The following is a 20,034-nucleotide window of genomic DNA, read 5'->3' on the forward strand; positions in this document are numbered from 1 at the left end:
GTGTTTTTTTTTTTTTAATTTTTAAGTAATCCCTACACCCAATGTGGGGGTCAGACTCAACCCCGAGATCAAGAGTCACCTGCTGTACTGACTGAGCCAGCCAGATGTCCCAGATGCTACTTTTTTTGTTTAAGAGAAAAATCCTTCCCATAAACTTGATGGATGATAAGAATTTCCCTTCCAAATAGAGTGGCAAAGAGCACAGTCTGGTTCAGGAAGGGTTTTGTGGGTTGGGCTGGTGAATGCTTGTGTGTGGGGTGACGCCTCCTGTGGGTCCTCATGCTCCAGACCCTGGAAAGTGGGTTCTCTGTGTCATCCACAGCTATTTGAAGATCACAGTGCGTTGACGTTTTTGGGTTTTGTGACTTTCAGATCTTGTGCAAATGTTTGTTTTGAGAGGATTTCAGAAAAACTCGGATCTCAGAAGAAATGTGGAGCCTGAACAGATGGGCCAGGTAGGAGGAAAAGTGATATGAAGAGTTGGGAATCGGTTCATTATGAGAATGCAAGTTTCTGGACCAGCGGCTAATATCTGACTGACCCACGTTATAGTGTATAAGCTTTGATGGGGGAATCTTGTTTTCGTGAGGTGCTCCGTGAGTAATGTTACTCCCTCATCCAGCTCTTGAGGGTGAAGGCCTTCATGAGACCCCAGAATCTAGCTTGTGCTTCCAGACGAGTGGGAAGGGAGAACTTTCCACCAGCAGAGCTCTGCCAACCCTCTGAGCCAGGGGCTGTGGGAGGCCAGCAGGCTTCGGGCCAGGGTCCCAGGGAGTATGATGGATGCTTCCAGAAAGTCTGCCCTGTCACTGTCAGGGTCTCCCCAGCGTTGGGGTGCTGTCTAGGATGCACTTTCTCATTTTGCTGTAGAGCAACCGGTCTTCTTGTGTGATACGCATATATGATTAATGGTGACTTCTGTCTTGTGCTTTGACAGCTCGCATTTGTTGTACTTCAGAGAATGCTGATCTGTGAGTCACCTGCTCCTGCCCCAGCCTGTCCATGAGTTCGTTTGCTTATTAGGAATTCTCAAGGTTTCCTGCCTTTGCATTTTAAGTACTTCACCTGAACTGACCCTCTACGGTCTCTCCTGACTTTGCACTTAATCTCCAGAGCTACAAATGACAACCAGTGTAACGGTTAATTAGGGAAGCATTTTATTGTCTGTGTGTTTTGATTGATTTAAAAGGCTTACGTCTCGGGTACCACTGGGATGCATGGGGAGGACTTGTATCATGTGGGGACCTAGGAGGCCTCGGCGGTCTGTTATTTGGAAGTGGAGGAGGTTTCTCCGAAGATGCATTACCTGACTCGTCCACTAGTACTGGTTGGGGGTCGTTTTTGATGGATTGTGGTGGTGAGCTGATGTGTTTTCTGTTCCCACCATCTGTCCTCAGTCGCTCTCGAGGCTTTGGCTGCTGGCATGCAGGATGGGTCCCCGCAGCACAAGGTGGTGAAGTGCTGGTAAGTCCTGGGAGCAGGCCTGCTGGGTGTGCTCAGGGGACAGTGCCTATTGCCTTAAAGGTCCTGGGTATTTGAAACAGTCCCGAAGGATCAACAGCTGGTTCCTGAACACGTTCTCTGCCATTGTGACATCAGGTGAGGACGACCGCTGGAAAGCGCTAGAAACCCTCTGGTCCGCCTGCTCCCTCTCAAGATTCCCCCTTTCTTCGGGAATCCTCCATCACCTGGTCTGAGCCCGGATCCCTGAGGGTCGTGGCGGGCGTAGGACACTCCTGGAGCGACCTTCTCACTGCCTCGGCTCTCCCCTCGTGCCTCCCTGCCCATGCCCTCTGGCCACCAAACCCTCGGTGTGCCCTGAAGCCGGCACTCACATTCACCCGTGGTCGGGATTTGCCACGTTAGCCTTCTCGCTGCGTGGCTGTCTGGTAGTTCGCGTTGAGGAGTGGTTGTTGGGGTGTCTGGGTTTGCTTCAAAGTCATGTGGGATGAGGCCAGCCCGGAAGTCGGTTCTTTCCTGGGAAACCAGGAGAGTTTTCCAGCATTCGCAGGCCTTGGGAAACCCTCTGTTCTTTCATTGTTTGGCTCCTGATTGCCTGTTCTCCAGTAATTCTCGTGACCCTCCGACATGCTGTGTCATTCAGTACTTAAACTCTGTACAACCAACACTGCTTTGCTTTCTGCATTTTCTGCTTTTATAACACGCCTGACTGGATTGCTCAGATTCCTGTCCCGAGAGTTAGGTAATGACTGTTGATATGTTTGTTTCTTTTTAAGTTTCTTAATCAGTTGCCAGTGTTGACGATAAAAGCAGACCCCTCTCCCTCCCTGGTCCGGGCGGCCAGGCTTCCTGGCACACGGGGGTTTGCATCCCAGTCTGGCCCTCGGGAAGGCCACCCCTTCTGCTCGGTGTCTCCTCGTTGCTTGCGTGACTGGGGCTGGTCTTCCACCCGAGAAGCTGGCTACGGCTGTCAGCAGCTCTGACGCTGGCACAGTGAATTGCCCTCAGGGCTCCACTGTCAGGCAGCCCCATCACCCTTTGTCACTCCTGACCTGTCAGTGATGTCCCTTGCCCGCTGCTCTTCCTTCCTTGTCGTGTCATGAGGCTTCATCAGCTTCGGGAAACGTTGCTGCATCTGAATGTCTGTGTGCCAGGCACTCTGCACAAGCCTGGCCAAGGCCCTGCTGGCCCCTGGTTCCCATTTCACAGATGGGGAGGCTGAGGCTTTGTAACGTTTGCAGATTGCTGTGCACTGACCCAGACTTGCGGAGGTCATTCCGATCCCTTTCTGGCTTTTCTGCTCTATGGGCGGTCCCTTTCTTATTAGACCCACACTTCTCCAGACTCCCACTTCGAGTCTGTGGCACAGCGGCCTGGCAGAGTGAACGTTTCAGGGTTCTGGAAAGGGCGAGCCTTTGCGCCCCCTGAGCTGAGAGTTGGGGGCCTCGAGGTCCGTGCAGCCTTGCTGGACAGAAGTAGCCTTTGATGAGCTGTTGGCACGGCCAGGACCCTGGAGGGCCCTTCTTTTGCTGAGCGCCTCTTAACGTTGTGTTTGCAGGTTCGGCGTGTTCTGTGGACACACATATGACAGAATGATCTCGACAGATTCTCCTAAGAGATTTTTCAGTCATACTCTGACTCAGGTGCTAACCCACAAGCCTGTGCTGAGAGGTAGGTTCCAGAGCCCAGGTTTTTTGGCTCCTGATGGGAGCTTAGCCCCAGATGGCAGGACTCTGAGACGGCTCGAGAGCACGAGGACACGTTATCCTCGAACGTCTTCATTTGCAAGTTACACATGCTCATTAAAAAAGCTCAGTACTAACAAAGTAGGGGAAAGAGAACTGTGACCCATCAGCCATGTTGTCACCACAATAGAAATATCTTTAACGCGAAACTTTTCTTGTGGTCTTTTCTCTGTAGATCATGAAAATCTAGTTATCAGAGTGAATTACTAGGTTTTGTTTTAGTAAATCATATAAGCGTTTTCTTATGCACAGTTGATCCTTGAATGATGTGGGGTTAGGGACCCTGACCCCATGTGCAGTTGAAAATCTGCGGATAGCTTTTGACTTTTCAGAACTTAACTCCTAACAGCCTACTGTTGACCAAAGCCTTACAGGTAACAGAAACAGTCGATTAACACAGATTTTGTACGGTACATGTGTTATGTACTGTGTTCTTATGGTAAAGTAAGCTGGAGGAAATAATATTCAGACATCATGAGAGACTAAATGTACGGTATTACACTGTATTTATCAGGAAAAAACTGCATGTAAGTAGGCCCACACACATTTCAAATCCGTGCTGTTCAAGATTCAGTTGTAATCACATGCTGCTGCTTTTTTTTTTTTTTTTTTTTTGAGAGAGAGAGAGAGAGAGAGAGCGAGCGAGCGCGTGTGTGGGATGGGCAGGGAGAGAGGGAGACAGGGAATCCCAAGCAGGTTTCACACTGTCAGTGCAAAGCCTGATGTAGGGCTGATCCCACCACCCTGGGATCATGACCTGAGCTGAAATCAAGAGTTGGAGCCCCCCAGGCCCCTATATGCTTTTCTTAAAAGTGGTTAACGGCATATCATCCTCCACTGGGTGTCCTGTGGTTGGTGTCCCCATCTGTTCGGTGACAGTGTTTGCAAGTTTTCACTGGTACTCAGGAGGTGAAAATGAAAACCTTGCCCAGTAGGCTTTTTCTATGTGCAGCGGAGGGGGGGGTCCTCCAGCAGCTGTGTGTCCTCGGTTGGGGGGCTTCCTCCAGCAGCGGTGTGTCCTGGGGGGGGTGTTCTCCAGCAGCTGTGTGTCCTCGGTGGGGGGGCTTCCTCCAGCAGCGGTGTGTCCTGGGCGGGGGGGGGGGGGGGGGGGGTGGTTCCTCCAGCAGCAGTGTGTCCTGGGGGGACGGGAGAGGTTCTTCCAGCAGCAGTATGTCCTGGGGGGGGGCAGGGGGGGGTTCCTCCAGCAGCCGCGTGTCCTCGGGTGGGAAGGGGGGTCCTCCAGCAGCGGTGTGTCCACAGGGGAGGTCCTGCCCCAGGGAGGGATGCAGGGATGTTTCCAGCAGGTGCTGTGTTATACTTTCTGAAGGGCCTGCTCCAGTCAGCTACCCTTTCAACAGTGTCCTCAGTGATTGCTTAATGACACAGGGTGTAAAGGAGCAAAGTTAAAATGTAACTAATGGATTAGAAACCATAGCAGATACGATGAAGATTATCGGCAGGGAGCTGGGCCAAAGATACAAGCATTTGATAGAAAATGGGGAAAACAGGGAAATGGTGAACTCAGGTAACAATTGAAAAATGCAAATTAAACCAGGTTTTTTTGACATTGAGCCAAGGCACAGCTTTTCTTGATTACTGACTTGACCTCTTTGTCTCTTCTCGTCCTTGAATGAAGTTTCTGATGCTGTTCAGATGCAGAAAGAGTGGAGCTTTGCGAAGACCCACCCTCTGCTCACCGGCCTGTACCGCAGGGTGGGTGTCGCCGCGCTCAGACCGGATGCCCCCTACGCCAGGAGGCACTGCTGCCACGAGCCTCTGTGGCTCCCGGCCCGGGGAGAGAGGCCAGGGGGCTCCGTGGGCCCCGCCATCCACACCTGGACCCTGGGGGGCCCCGAGACCGGACGTCTTGCTCGGGCAGAGCACCTCCTCACCTGCCCACACGTATCGCCGTGTCGACCCCACGTCGTGTCCGACGGGAAGTGGGATGGAGCTGAGGCCCCACCGCCTGATGAGCGGCTTGTTTTGACACTTCTTTCAGCTCTTCACGATGCTAAGTCCAGAGGAGCTAGTTGGCCATTTGCAGGAAGTTCTGGAAACACACGAGGTGAACTGGCAGCATGTGCTCTCCTGCGTGTCCACACTGGTGATCTGCTTACCCGAGGCGCAGCAGCTGGTTAAAGGTGCACCTGGGTGGGAGCCGTGCGCTGCGTGTGCGTGCGTGTCCTGTAGTTTGTGGGTGAGCCTGTCCGTGGAATGCGGGCTCCGCTCACCGGCCTCGATGGCGCCCTGTGTCTTTTTGTCTGTGCCCTTGGTCCGCCTCCCGTGGTGGCGATCTGCTTGCTACAGCCTCCCGTGATCAGTGTTTGGCTCTTGGGGTCACTCGTTACCCAGGCTCTTGAACTGGGCACTGCGCGTGTGTGTTCTCCTGACTGCCGTGCCCTATCCCTGGCGGGACGTCCGCATTTTCTTTGCCGATGCCCTTGTCTGCCAACTGTGACTGTGGTCGTTCCCTCCTAGATTGGGTGGCCCGATTGCTGGCCCGTGCGTTCGAGAACTGCGACCTGGACAGCATGGTCACTGCGTTCCTGGTTGTGCGTCAGGCTGCGCTGGAGGGCCCATCCGTGTTCCCATCCTATGCAGACTGGTTCCAGGTGAGCTGCCCCCCAGCAGCCACTGGTGGGTCTCTGACTCGCCGTCCTAGGAACAGACGCAGTCTGTGGGTCAGGTCTGTTCCTCTCCCCGCCCTCCCCCCGCCGGAGCCCCGTGCTGCTCTGTCTGGGCTTTGCTCCCTCCTCTCATGGCCTCCTTGCCTGCCCGGTCAGGTCTTCGAGCACGGGAGTGCGGTCAGGAAACCAGGAAAACAAATGTGCCCGCTGCTCTTGGCACAGTGTGCTCATCCCAGAAGGGTGCCCCTCACCTTCCGCGGGGTCTTCTCTTTGTTTCCACCACATCTGTGCAGCTGTGCACGGCCTGCCGAGTCTCGCCTCTGAGAAGGCATCTTCCAGACATCAACTTTGAAGGTTGGGTGTGTGTAAATCTGTCATTTAAAAGGCTATCTAATTTGGGCGCCTGCGTGGCTCAGTCAGTTAAGTGTCTGACTTCAGCTCAGGTCATGATCTCAAGGTTCGTGAGTTCGAATCCCACTTCGGATGAGCTCACACCCTGGATGAGCCCCGCTTCTCTCTCTACCCCTCCCTTACTTGCACCCCCCCCCCCAAAAAAAAAGCTATCTCATTCTTTGTTGAGGTTTTGGGTTTTCTTGCCATGCTGCCGGGGTGGTGTAGTTGGTGGTGGTTTGTGGGGAGCCCATCTTCCTCCAGTTCTGAGCATTAGCTGCACCTGCACAGACACCCGGAGAGCCTGGCTTGGCCCCTGCCTGGGCCGTTGGTACAGCACGGTGGTTGTGGGGTTCTTTCTTTGTTCTTTTATTCCTTGGAGCTGATTCCGGTCAGCCCTGTGCTCCCCCAGCAGTGGGCTGTCGGCCCAGGAGCACCCACGGGACGCACATGGGACTGTTGGCAGTGTCCACAGCCAGGGGACCCTTTGTGGTCACACTGGCCTGTTTCCTGTGTCTGCTGTGCCTAGGTGATTCGGTCACAACCAGGTATCCCCTGACCTGGGTTTTGCCCACTTCTCAGGACAACACATGGACAGGAATGCTTGGGAAGTGCTGTGTTGATTGTGTGTTTTTTGTTTTTTTGTTTTGTTTTTCCTTTTACCTTTTAAATAAAGTTTATGGAGATAGAATTTATATAAAATGTACCCAATTTAGGTGAATGTTTGTGCGAGTTTGACAGATGTTTAAGCGTATGTTCAGTGTTTAAAGATCTGTTTTAATCTTTATTTTCAAGAGTGTTAATGTAAATAGGCCAATGTGATGATTTTAAATTTGAGCCCTTTGGGGTCCTGAATTACGGTTCTTAGCTCATCATGGTATGTACTTAGATGTAATTTTTCTAATGAAAAAAACTTTTTTCTCTGAAGTGACACTAAATGCTGTTGTAACCCCAGATTCGGAGGTGTGTGTGTTATTTTAGGTACTTGACATAAATACTTCGAATAAGCTGTGGGTCTCCTCTGGTGGCTTTTTTTTTTTAATTTTTAAATTTTTTTACTTGTTTCTTTATGTATTTATTTAGAGAACATCTTTGAGCAGGGAACAGGCAGAGAGAGAGAGAGAGAGAGAGAGAGAGAGAGAGCGCACAAGAGAGAATTCCAAGCAGGCTCCACACTGTCAGCATGGAGCCCCATGTGGAACTCAAACCCTCGAACTATGAGATCATGACCTAAGCCAAAATCAAGAGTCAGACGCTCAAGTGACTGAGTGGTGGCTTGTTTTTATTCCTGTTTCCAGGGTGTCATTGAGGCTCACTCTTGATTTGAATGGATGTTGCCAAGGGTCGGTAACCCTTCTGTGTAGACAGACACCTTAGAGGAGGGAGTTGGTGGCCCTGTACTTGGGTGGTACCTGAATAGTGATGTGGGGGCAGTCCTCAACTGACTCAGCCCTCAGGCACCTCTGTTTCCTAAATTCCACATATGGGAGAAATCAGATGGTATTTGTCTTTTCTGACTGACTTATTTTGCTTAGGATAATACGTTCTAGCTCCATCCACGTCTTTGCAAACGGCAGGATTTCATTATTTTTGATGGTTCAGTAATGTTTATGGTGTATGTACCACATCTTCTTTATCCACTCATCATTCAGTGGACATCTGGGCTCTTTCCATAATGGCTGTTGTAGATAATGCTACTGTAAACATTGACGTGCACGTACCCCTTTGAATGAGTATTTTTGTAGCCTTTGGATAAATAACCTAGTTGTGTAATTGGTGGGTAGTAGGGTAATTCTATTTTTAACTGTTTGAGAAACCTCCACACTGTTCTCCAGGGCGGCTGCACCATTTTGCATTGCCACCAACTGTGCAAATTGTTCCCCTTTTCTCCACATCCTCTCCTACACCCATTGTTTTTTGTGTTGTTAATTTTAGCCATTCTGACAGGTGTGAGTTAGTATCTCATTGTAGTTTTGATTTGCATTTCCCTGATGATGAGTGATGTTGAGCATCTTTTCATGTGTCTGATGGCCATCTGTATGTCTTTGTAGAAAGGTTTGTTCATGTTTTCTGCCCATTTAAAAAAAAATTTTTTTTTAACATTTATTTATTATTGAGAGACAGACACAGAGCGTGAGCAGGGGAGGGGCCGAGAGATGGAGAGACACAGAATCTGAAGCAGGCTCCAGGCTCCTAGCTGTCAGCAAAGAGCCTGATGTGGGGCTCAAACTCACGAACCAGGAGATCATGACCTGAGCCCAAGTCGGATGCTTAACCGACTGAGCCACCCAGGTGCCCCTTTTCCTCTATTCTGAATAGAGTATATGAATAGAGTATCCCTTGCTGGATAGAGTATTCTTGGTTGAAGAATTTTCCCTTTCAGCACTTTGAATATACCAAGCCCCTCCCTTCTGGCTTGGAAAGTTTCTGCCGAAAAATGTTCTGAAAGCCTTATGGGGTTTCCTTTGTATGTAGCAGTCTTCCTCTGTTATGGTTCTTTTAAAATATTTTGTTTCTCACTATATTTCGCAAATTTAATTACAATATGTCTTAGTGTGGATCTGCTTTTGTTGATTTTGATGGATCTTTTATGTGCCACTTCGATCTGGTTATCTATTTCCTTCCTTAGATTAAGGGCATTTTCAGCTGTTACTTCTTCAAAGAAATTCTCTCCTCCCTTTTCTCACTCTTTTTCTTCTGGAACTCATTTAATGCTAATGTTAGTACATTTGAAGGAGTCACTGAGTTCCCTAAGTCTGTTCTCCCTAAAATGTTGCATAATTTTTCTTTCTCTCTTTTGTTGAGTTTCGTTGCTTTCCATTACTCTGTCTTCTAGGTCATTGATTCATTCCTCTGCTTCTTCCAGCCTGCCCTTCATTCCATCTAGTGTGTTTCTTTCTTTCTTTTTTTTTAATTTAACCCTTTATTTCTGCTGTGTTATTCCTTATGTCTGTGTTAATGATCTCACTGATGTCCTCCACTCTTTTCTCAAGTCCCGTGAGTATCCTTAGGATTGTTGCTTAAATTGGCCATCAGCCATGTTACTTATAGTTGCCTCACTTCGATCTCCAGCTGTGGTCTTGTCCTGTCCTTTCATTTGGAACAGATTCTTTTGTCTTCTTATTTTGTCTAAGTCTCTGCACCTACTTCTGTGTGTTAGGAAAGTCAGTCTCCTGATCTTGAGGGTAACGGCCTTCTGAAGAGGTCCCGGACTGCCCTTCAGTGTCATGTCTCCTGTCCCCAGGGCGCTCAGCAAGTGTCCCCAGTGTGTGTAGTGTGTCCTCTGCTGTTGTGTCCTGGCTGCTTTATCCTTCAGGCCAGTTGTCTGCAGAGGCTCTTTGCCTCTTGTGGGCGGTGATTGGTCTGAATGTGGCGCGTTTTAAGTAGCGGTGCTCTGGTCTGCTTGTGAAATGAGATGTGGAAGCGAGGCCTCGCAAAACTCCCTGGTGGCGAGACAGCAGTGTGAGCAGGGGTTTGGGCCGGTCTTCTGGGGGAAGGGGGCCTGCTGGGAAGGGCAGCTGCGCTGGAGCGTGTGGCGGGGGTGACGGGGTGGGAGGGCGGGGGTTGAGCGTTTGGTGTGAGCAAGTTAGGAAGCAAATGGTGCCCGACTCCGCTGGTTCCCGCAGGCGTCCCTGTGCTTGTGCTGAGGGGCGGGAGGGAGGTGGCGCCTGTCAAGTCTTTGTTCCTGGAGGGGGTCTCTCTGTGAGTGGTCTCTCTGGGCCCAGCCCTCTGAGATGAGCAAATCACCTCGCCCTGTGTGCTCCGGGGGCTCTTCAGGTCTCTTCAGATCATGGTTTCCATGGCTCCGGTCCCTGGGCTGTTTGCCTGCCTTCTCTCCAGGAGCAGCACAGTGCCCTCCGGGCTCTCCCTGAGCCAGGCCCCTGCGCTTTAGAACTCTAGGCCTGAAGCCCTGCTGATTGCAAGAACTTGAATGGGCCCTCTCGCTTTCCGAGCCAGTTGCTGTAGGGCTCCGTCTTCCCGTGAGCTCCCCTGTGTGCATTCTGTCCTCACCCTTCCCCGCAGAGGCGGCTCCGTCCCAGCACAGTGGCCGTCATCTGTTTCTCTCCCAAAGCACATCTCTTCTCATTCTGCCGGTCTTCAGGTTGATTTCTGGGGCACTTGGGATGATTTGATAGTTACCTCGTTGTGTTCGTGGGACGAGGGGAGTCTCGGGCCCTCCTACTCCGCCATCTTCCCCGTATCTGGTGGCTTTTTGTGTCTGCCTGTCTGTCTGCGCCCTCCTCCCACACAGGTATGTTGTGTGCTCTGACAGAAGTGCTCGGCCGGCCTCCCACCACAGGAGCAGTGGCTGCATAGTTCTGGTGGGCTGGACTGGGGCAGGACCCGGTGTGGCTGGGTGTTGGCTTCTCTTGGCAGAGGCTCACTGGCTCTTCGGGTCCATTGGCCGTTCTGGAATTCCCGACACTCCCTGGGAGTCCTCGGTTCCCTCCCAGGAAAGCTGGGTTCGGTGTCCTGAGCAGTTGTCCTCCTTGGCCACTTCCCCTGCAGTGACGTTGTCTCCTCACAGAAGAGTGAGAGTTTCTGTGTGTTCATCCTGTGGCTTCATCATGTAGAATGTGTATGTTTAGGAAAGGGTCCTTGTTAGGGGAGTTAATGCACTGTGCCTCCGAGGGCCACAAACAGATGCCACAGTTACTGTTTTCTATAGGAATGTGTATATATGGTACTATTTATTTATTTATTTTATTTCAGAGGAAGCTGGGGTGGGGACAGAGAGATGGGAGGAGAGAGAATCCCAAGCAGGCTGTCTGCGTTCAGTGCAGAACCTGACTTGGGGCTCGATCCCACAACTCTGGGATCATGACCTGAGCCAAAACCAAGAGTTGGACATTCAACTGACTGAGCCACCCAGGTGCCCCATAGGAATGCATTTTTTTTTAATTTTTTAATGTTTATTATTTATTTTTGAGAGAGAAAGAGCACAAGCGGAGGAGGGGCAGAGAGAGAGGGAGACACAGAAACCGAAGCAGCTCCAGGCTCTGAGCTGTCAGCACAGAGTCTGATGTGGGGCTTGAACTCACGAACTGCGAGATCATGACCTGAGCCCAAGTCAGACACTTAACTGACTGAGCCACCCAGGTTCCCCTAGGAATGTATTTTTACCTTTTCGTTTTAAAGTTTTTTTTTTTTTTAAATGTTTATTTACTTTTGAGAGAGAGACAGAGAGAGAGAGAGAGAGACGAAGTGTGAGTGGGGGAGGGGCAGAGACCAAGCGAGACACAGAAACCAGAGCAGCTCCAGGCTCTGAGCTGTCAGCACAGAGCCCGACCCGGGTCTCGAACTCACGGACATCATGACCTGAGCTGAAGTTGGCCGCTTAACCGACTGAGCCACGCAGGTGCCCCATAACTTGTCGTTTTAAATAACCCCTTAGCCCGTCTCTTCAGTCAGGCAGAACCATAGCGTAAGATTTCAGGGCCCCAGGCGGCTCTGTTTCCCTTTCATTGCAATTGAGTTTCTGTTTCTGTGGCGGAGGCACGGCAGCCGCCAGGCGCCGTGTGACAGATCAGTGTGTGGCGGGCACAGCCCCTCGTGGAGCCGGCCACCTGGCCCTCATGCCGGCCTCTCCCTCCAGGCCTCCTTTGGGAGCTCAAGGGGCTCCCACTGTTGCAGCAAGAAGACGCTGGTCTTCCTCTTCAAGTTCCTGTCAGACCTCGTGCCCTTTGAGGCGCCCCGGTACATGCAGGTGAGTGCAGTCCCAGCCGCCCGGGCGTCCCTCCTCCGTGCAGGCCTCAAAGGAGGGAAGTCGTCGTGCCCTGGGCACCGGGGCCACGTTTGGGACGGTCGATCGCCCGGGAACCAGCCGGTGCGTGTCGCTGGCAGGTGGTCGGTGAGCGCGGTGTCGTGTGCAGAGGGTGGGGCGGGTCTGTTGCGGGCACAGGAGGGTGTCCCCAGCCCCCGCTCAGCAGGAGGAGCACGTGCATGTGTGGTCCAGCCCCATGTGTGTGCTTTTAAAATGATACGTCTTTTTTCCTCCCTCTCTCTCTGTCCCTCTTCTGCTCATGCTCTATCTCCTCCTCTCTCTCTCGTAAAAATAAATAAACGTTAAGAAAAATTAAAAAAAAGTTTTAAAATAGGTATTTTTTCTTTTCTGTTCTTTTTGTAGCTTCAAGTTTTATTTAAACTCCGGTCAGTTACCATATAAAATGATACATTTTTATATCAAGGAAGAACCGGAAGGATATACCCCAAAGTGCCTGTGGCCGTTACTTCCGGGGGGGGGAAGACCTTCATAATTTATTATCTTTTTATTAAATGTCTTAAGTTTATTTATTTTGAGTGAGCATGCACAAATGGGGAAGGGGCAGTGAGAGAGGGAGACAGAAGATCCGAAGCGGGCTTTGCGCCAGCAGCAGCGAGCTCGACGTGGCGCTCGAACTCACACATGTGAGATCGTGACCTGAGCCAAAGGTGGACGCTCAACCAACTGAGCCCCCTAGGTGCCCTGAGTGTGCATTTTTAGTAACAAATCTATACGAATCTCGTTATTAAAAATGCCTTACTGCAAGCTTTCTTTTTTATTTTATTCTATTAAAAAAAAATTTTTTTTAACGTTTATTTATTTTTGAAACAGAGAGAGACAGAGCATGAACGGGGGAGGGTCAGAGAGAGGGAGACACAGAATCTGAAACAGGCTCTAGGCTCTGAGCGGTCAGCACAGAGCCTGACACGGGGCTCGAACCCACGGACCGCGAGATCATGGCATGAGCCGAAGTCGGCCGCTTAACCGACTGAGCCACCCAGGCGCCCCAAGCTTTCTTTTTTAAAATGAGATGACTATAGCCAGCATTCTTTGGGCGGGTAGGGCACCTGGAGTCTGATTTTCACTTCTTTTTTTGTAAATACGACATTTGCCTTACGTTCCAAAGAATACATCTGACGGAATGGAGGAAGGAGAATAAAGAACTTGCCGCCACTGAGTGAAGCCCAGAACTTCCTTCCCACCCTTCTGTGGGGACTTGACCCCTTGTCTCCTGGGCACTGCTGTGGTGGTGCTGTAGCCGCAGCCCTGGAGGACAGCGCCTGAGCGGGGGCGCTGGGGTGCGGTGGGTGACGGGCCAGCTCTGTGGGTGGGCCCCACCCCATGCTCTCCCTGGCATGGCCCTCTTCTGAACGCCTCTTCTGGCCCTCTTCTGCTCCATGCATGTCCGTGGGAGCAGGTAGAGACCCTGGGATTCTGTCCCACCTCTGGCTTCAGCCCCCAGGGTCTTTGGCTAACCCTTGGACCCTCCCGACGTCCAACAAGTGCAGCTTTCGGAAGCGGGCTGTTGCTGCCTCCCCGGAAAGTCACCAGCAGTTCACGGGCTGGTGTCACCTGCTCTGCCATCTGCCCACAGGCGCACATTCTCCACCCACCGCTGGTGCCAAGCAAGTACCGCTCCCTCCTCACAGACTATGTCACACTGGCCAAGACGCGCCTGGCTGACCTGAAGGCGAGTCCTGGCCTCCCCTCCCCAGCAACAGCTCCTTCTTCAGCCTTTCCCCGCAGAGCCCAGCGCCTGCCTGGTCCTCCCATCCCCAAACACGTCTCCTCTGCAGGTTTCTCTGGAAAACATGGGCCTCTACGAGGATCTGTCTTCAGCCAGGGATGTGACAGAGGTAATGTCACCTTGGTTCTACTGCCCCGTGAGGCCTGTCGCCTGTGCTCACCAAGCTCACTCTGAGCTGAGTGTTTGAGCCTTTTCTTTCTGGTGCAGCTTGAGGGTGGGAGCTAACTGGCAGGTACTTACTCTGTGATGCTCTGCCCTTTTCAGAGCAGGAGCAAAGCAGGTCACTGTGTGAAGGAAAGTCTGTCATTTAGATCTTGGTTCATGTGGGTTTGCATAGAGCAGGAGGTCTTTCAAATGGGGTAGGGGGAAGATCATGTTTTTCTAAGAATTACAGAAAAAAGCGTTAACTATATTTACGTAAAGCAGAAGTCAGAATGCTGTATGGTGTTTGTATGCATTGTTTTGAGAGCCTCAAAAACTTTGTAAAAGCTGTGAGCTGCCGGAGAGCCCTCACAGCGGCCCGTGACGCGTTCCGTGAATATTTGTAAGTGTTTAATGCAGCTGTCCATTTAAGATTTCTTGCTGCTCATAAGTCATTTCACATTTTTTTTTAAGTCTCAAAAGTTAAGACTCTTCCCCTTCCCGCTTCAGATCTTTCTTTAGACCCTTTTATTCTCCTAGGGGGACCCGGGAGGGTGGCAGAGGGTCACAGACATGTCGAGTGGTTAGTGGGGCGGCTCATTGCCAGACGCGAGCCCTCTGAGAGCAGGAGACAGCGGATGGTACCTTTGTGTGGTCTTGCTGGTAATGGTTGGAACGTTCCCTTGCCGTGCTGGCAGTGAGCACTCGCCATCCACCCTGACACGGCAGAGCTGTGCTCAAGGGGAGGCTCATGACACCCTTCTCAGCGTCTTTTCTTCCACATCCTGTGTTCCCTTCCCCCCCTCCCTGTACGGAGCCAGCCCCACAGCCAAGCGCACCAGGATGTGGAGAAGGCCATCGCAGTGTTTGAACACACAGGGAGAATCCCCTCTGCGGTCATGGAGGCCAGGTAGGGTCGTGCTTCCCCGAGCCGTCCTGTCTGTTCTCAGAGCCAGTCGGAGTAGAATGGCTTTCGTATTTGTGGGTCTCCAAGGGTAGATGTCCAGCAACAGTCGTGCAGAGCCTTTCTGTGAACCTTGTCTTCTTGGTAAAAGCTGACAGGTAGTGTGGAGAAGAGCCCCCACTTAGGGGGTTTAGGGCAATTACTCTGTTACTGATGCTTCATGGGTGACTGAAGTGCAGCCAGGACAGAATCGAATAGCAAAGTTGTTGTGGGTTTTGTGTGGTCCCGAAACGTTTTCCACTGTGGTTACTGTCAGTGTGCGGCAGCTCTTCGAAGGCCTTGCTTCTCAGAGCCGTGACCTGACCCCCGCTCCCAGGATTCCAAGCTCAGCCCCAGGGGAACGCCCACAGCTGACCTGAAGTGACCAGCCCAGATCGCACGCCTGTGCGGCGGGCAGAGTGCCTTCCAGATTCCCTGGGACGCAAGCTTGTTGCTTCCCTGTGTGGGAAATGTCCCAAAACGGTGAAAAAGAAGACTTAAAACTGTGGTGTGATGTCACAGTCACGTGATAGGATGTGAGACAGCCTCTGAAATGTAGTGGCTGTCCGTGGAAATGGATTTCGTCGTTGTCACTAAGGGGCTCTAATGCCTGTGTCGTCTGACCGAGTGTGTGACCCTCCTACCCCGCTCTCCTGTGCTGCAGCATCTTCAGGAGACCCTACTACACGGCTCACTTTCTCCCTGCCCTCCTCACGCCTCGAGTGGTCAGTACGTGCGGTCGCGGGCCTGGGGCCCTGCTGGCAGAGAGCGGGTGCCTCACTTGACTCCCATCTTCCCCCGCAGCTCCCGAAAACGCCTGATCCCAGAGCGGCCTTGATCGAGTCCCTGAGGAGGTACGTGAGGACACCTGCTTCCGGGAGGGTTCTTGACAAATGTAAAGGGTTGTGCCTCTTGTATGGAGGAATGCGTTTTATCTCATGGGTTTTATTTATAAACTGTTGGCTCAAAATCGGTTAAGATTTTAAAAATAAAATATTTTTGATACTGACTATCATTTTTCACTGAGGATTATCAGTGTGGGGATTTAAGAAAGTCAGGCGATTGCTCCATAATCGCTGTGAAAGAATTTAAGCCAAGAAAGAAGAGAACGGGGAGACTCGGAAGCCTTGCTCTGCAGCAGGTTCGGCCGGACCTGAGACCTCAGGGCAGGGCACGCAGCCTTGGCTTCCCAGCTCACGCTAAGACCTCCCCCAGCCGAGAGTTGACCAGCTTCCCTGTCCTCCTTCCTGTAAATCCTGCTTCCCAGTAACCCTCTTACAACACAGCGATAAGGTCGAGGAGAATGAGGCTAGAACATAAAAGTAAACTTTGTCATCTTATATATAATAGGACTATTCTCTGGGATCCTTATTTTTATTTATTTTGTGTGTAAAAGAATCCAGAAGTACAGAGACCAGTGCAAAAAGTGCTCCTGTGCCTCACTCACATTCATGCTTTGCTGTGCCTTTCCTTTTTTATGTTTTTGTTCAAAATAAAATTGTATAGGTATTGTTGAAACCCTTCTCAATCCAGCTCCCTGACCTGCTTTCCATTTTCCCTCTCTAAGGAAACCATTATCCTGAGGTTCACATATAATCTTTTTATTTATTTGTTTTTATTTTTTTAAGAAAAATTTTTTTAATGTTTTTATTTATTTTTGTTTTTAAAATTTTTTTTTTCAACGTTTATTTATTTTTGGGACAGAGAGAGACAGAGCATGAACGGGGGAGGGGCAGAGAGAGAGGGAGACACAGAATCGGAAACAGGCTCCAGGCTCTGAGCCATCAGCCCAGAGCCCAACGCGGGGCTCGAACTCACGGACCGCGAGATCGTGAGCTGGCTGAAGTCGGACGCTTAACCAACTGCGCCACCCAGGCGCCCCTGTTTTTATTTATTTTTGAAGGAGACAGACAGAGCATGAGTGGGGGAGGGGCAGAGAGAGAGGGAGACAGAATCCGAAGGAGGCTCCAGGCTCCGCCGAGCTGTCGGCACAGAGCCTGACACAGGGCTCAAACTTACAAACCATGAGATCATGGCCTGAGCCGAAGTCGGACACTTAACCGACTGAGCCACCCAGGCGCCCCTTTTTATTTATTTTTTTAAACATTTTAAAATTTATTTTTAAGAGAGCGTGAGCCAGGGAGTAACAGAGAGGGAGAGAGAGGATCCCAAGCAGGCTCTGCACTACCAGTGCGGAACCTGACACGGGACTCGGACTTTGAACCATGAGATCATGACCTGAGCCTAAATCAAGAGTTGGACGCTTAACCAACTAAGCCACCCAGGTGCCCCAATCTTTTTCTATTTTTAATTTTATTACATATATTTAAAAGTAAAAGTATGTGTGTATACATGCACATATCACCCCGTGTCCCTCTGCAGTTGGTGTTTTCATTCACCCTGATGGCTCTGGGTCACTTGACCAATAGCATAGAATTCTGTTCTGTGGCAACCAGCTGCCATGTTGCACAACCCCGGGGGTGCTATGGCCTGCAGCGTGACTACCTTGATTAATTTATCCGTCCCCTAGAACAGAACTCTTAGGTTAACTCCATTATAATGCTCTTTTAATAGTGCTTCAGTGAACATCCTTGGATGTGTATCCATGAAAATTCCAAATTTTTAGGGGTGCCTGGGAGGCTCAGTTGGTTAAGTGTACGACTCTGGGTTTTGGCTCAGGCCATGATCCCGTGGTTCGTGAGATCGAGCCTCACGTTGGGCTCTGTGCTGACAGCACGGAGCCTGCTTTGAATTCTGTGTCTTCCTTTCTCTCTGCCCCTCCGCTGTTTATTCTCTGTCTCTCTCATTCTCTCTCTCTCTCTCTCAAACTCAAAAAATTTTAAACTCTGAATTTTTAGTGGAATTTCCTTAATTTATGGATTAATATTGGGTAGTTGACTTTATTGTAATTTTCTATGAACATCGCATATCTATTTAAGCTTTTCAGTAGATTTTTCTATCTTGTAAATTTTTAGTTAGATTTGCTACTGGGTACCTAGCTTTTGTTGTTGTGAATAGCATATTATCTTCTGGGGTTTAAAAAAAATTTTTTTTCATTGATTATTGAAGTATAGGTACTCCTGTATCAAGTAACCCTGTTGAACTTATTTATAGTAGGTGATTAGTTGATTTTCTCTGTAGATGAGCACAGTAGATTTCTATGTCGAATAAGTTTGTCTTTTCTGATTTTTATACCTTTTAGTTTTTGTCTTGTTAAATTGGGTAGGCTTCTTAGTGTAACATGAAATTGTAGAATAAGCTGGCATCGTGTGTTGTTTCTGACTGAAATAGGAATGCTTCTGATGTCTTACCAGTATTTCTATTTGCTGTAGTCTATATATTTAAACAAAAAATTAATGTTTGTTTATTTTGGGGAGAGAGAGACAGAGTGCGAGCGGGGGGAGGGGCAGAGAGAGAGGGAGACACAGAATCCGAAGCAGGTTCCAGGCTCTGAGCTGCCAGCACAGAGCCCGACATGGGGCTTGAACTCACGAATCGTGAGATCGTGACCTGAGCCAAAGTCAGATGATTAACCGACTGAGCCCCCTAGGTGCCCCTGTAGTCTTTATATTTTCATTTCCTTTAACATATTCAGAAAATTCCCTCTGCAGATTTGCTAAGGACTTTTAGCATCAATTTATGTTTTTTTGCGTCTCTGAAGGTGGTTTTTGCTGCTGTGAAATCTGTTATGTGATAGATTACAGTGATTTTTCCACTTTCCTTGCATTCTGGATCACCTACTTTGTAATGATTTTTTATTACATGGGCTGTTGAATGTGGTTTAATGATGACTTTATTTAGGATTTTTGCATCTGTGTTTTTTAATTCATGTTGGCTGCTTTGGCATCAAGGCTATATTCCATTCTCATGGAATGAATTGGGTAGCCTTCCCTCTTTCCTGTCTTCTGAAACAATTCATGTAGCACAGGGATTCTGCGTCTCTTAAAGTTTGATAAAACTTGGCTATAATATCTTTTCCTCATGTCTGTCTCAGAGAGGCAAACTATTGACAACTGAATCGGTTTCTTTCTTTCTTTCTTTTTTTTTTTTTTCATGTTTATTTATTTAGAGAGAGTGCATGAGAGCCAGGGAGGGGCAGAGAGGGAGAGAGAATCCCAGGCAGACTCCGCACTGCCAGTGCAGAGCTTGACAGGGGGCTCAGGCCCACAAGCTGTGGGATCGTGACCTGAGCCCAAATCGAGAGTCGGAGGCTTTACCTACTGAGCCCCGCGGGCACCCTTATTATTTCCTACTTTCTTTGACTTCACGCTGTCGTTCTTAAGTTCTTAAGCTGGTTGTTTAACTCAGTGTTTTACAGTCTTATGTTTTAGTTTTGTTTTGGTTTGGTTTGGTTTGGTTTTGCTTATTTATTTAGAGAGAGAGAGACAGGGCACAAGCAGGGGAGGAGCAGAGACAGGGAGACACAGATCTGAAGCAGGCTCCAGGCTCTGAACTGTCAGCACAGAGCCCGATGTGAGGCTTGAACTCATGGACTGTGAGATCATGACCTAAGCCGAATTTGGACGCTTAACTGACTGAGCCACTCACGTGCCCCTCTTTCTTGTGTTTTAATACAGGCGTAGCTTAATAAGGTTTACCTCTAAGTGTTACTTCAGTGCTTTCCAGAAGTTTCAACATATAGTTCTTACATTGTCATTCAGTTCTAGATATTTTATTACTTGCATTATGGTTTTCTTGTAATTTATGAGTTAGTTATAAACGAATTAAAACATTTTCCGAACATATAGGTGTTTGCCCCTGAGCTTTTATTGTTAATTTCTAATTTAATTACATTATTTTCAAAGATGATTTGCTTTTTATGGATTTTTAAAATATGTACGTATGTATTTACTTATTTTGAGAGAGCGTGAGTGAGCAAGGGGCTGAGAGAGAGGGAGAGAGAGTGCGTATCCCGAAGTGGGGCTGGAATTCCTGAACCATGAGATCACGACCTGAGCCTTAGTTGGATGCTTAACTGACTGTAGCACCCAGGCGCCCTGATGGATTTTTTTTTGAGACTTTCCCTTAGATCTTGTACGTGTTCAGCATTTGTAAACATTTCCTTTGTATTCTTTACTTTGGAGGTATAGGGTCTGTCTGTTAAATTGTACTTGTTCCCAAGTTTTCTGTATCTTGACCAGAATTCTGTCACTTTGGTTTATCAGTTTATTAAGGATTTTGTTGTGGTTTTGTCATTTTCTCCTTGTAATTCTGTC

At 49.5% G+C, this 20,034-nt stretch overlaps 1 protein-coding gene across 3 annotated transcripts in view; it reads left to right on the top strand.

Moving 5' to 3' along the window:
* The window catches only part of FANCA (FA complementation group A), a 61,544-nt gene that overhangs the window by 14,588 nt on the left and 26,922 nt on the right, over positions 1-20,034 (top strand). The window contains exons 8-21 of one of the 3 annotated variants that reach the window (XM_053210291.1): positions 373-455; positions 938-971; positions 1,398-1,464; positions 3,020-3,132; positions 4,843-4,919; positions 5,206-5,347; positions 5,685-5,818; positions 6,272-6,276; positions 11,700-11,930; positions 13,443-13,677; positions 13,784-13,843; positions 14,697-14,785; positions 15,483-15,543; positions 15,623-15,672. In XM_053210291.1, the coding sequence (XP_053066266.1) occupies positions 373-455; positions 938-971; positions 1,398-1,464; positions 3,020-3,132; positions 4,843-4,919; positions 5,206-5,347; positions 5,685-5,818; positions 6,272-6,276; positions 11,700-11,930; positions 13,443-13,677; positions 13,784-13,843; positions 14,697-14,785; positions 15,483-15,543; positions 15,623-15,672 (1,381 nt within the window). Of the gene's footprint in view, positions 1-372; positions 456-937; positions 972-1,397; positions 1,465-1,599; positions 2,204-3,019; positions 3,133-4,842; positions 4,920-5,205; positions 5,348-5,684; positions 5,819-6,271; positions 6,277-11,699; positions 11,931-13,442; positions 13,678-13,783; positions 13,844-14,696; positions 14,786-15,482; positions 15,544-15,622; positions 15,673-20,034 lie in introns of those variants that run through there. The other 2 variants (XM_027076453.2, XR_008293551.1) reach the window with 2 other exon arrangements.

This window comes from Acinonyx jubatus, chromosome E2 (genome assembly GCF_027475565.1).
Source record: "Acinonyx jubatus isolate Ajub_Pintada_27869175 chromosome E2, VMU_Ajub_asm_v1.0, whole genome shotgun sequence".
Classification (NCBI taxonomy): domain Eukaryota; kingdom Metazoa; phylum Chordata; class Mammalia; order Carnivora; family Felidae; genus Acinonyx; species Acinonyx jubatus.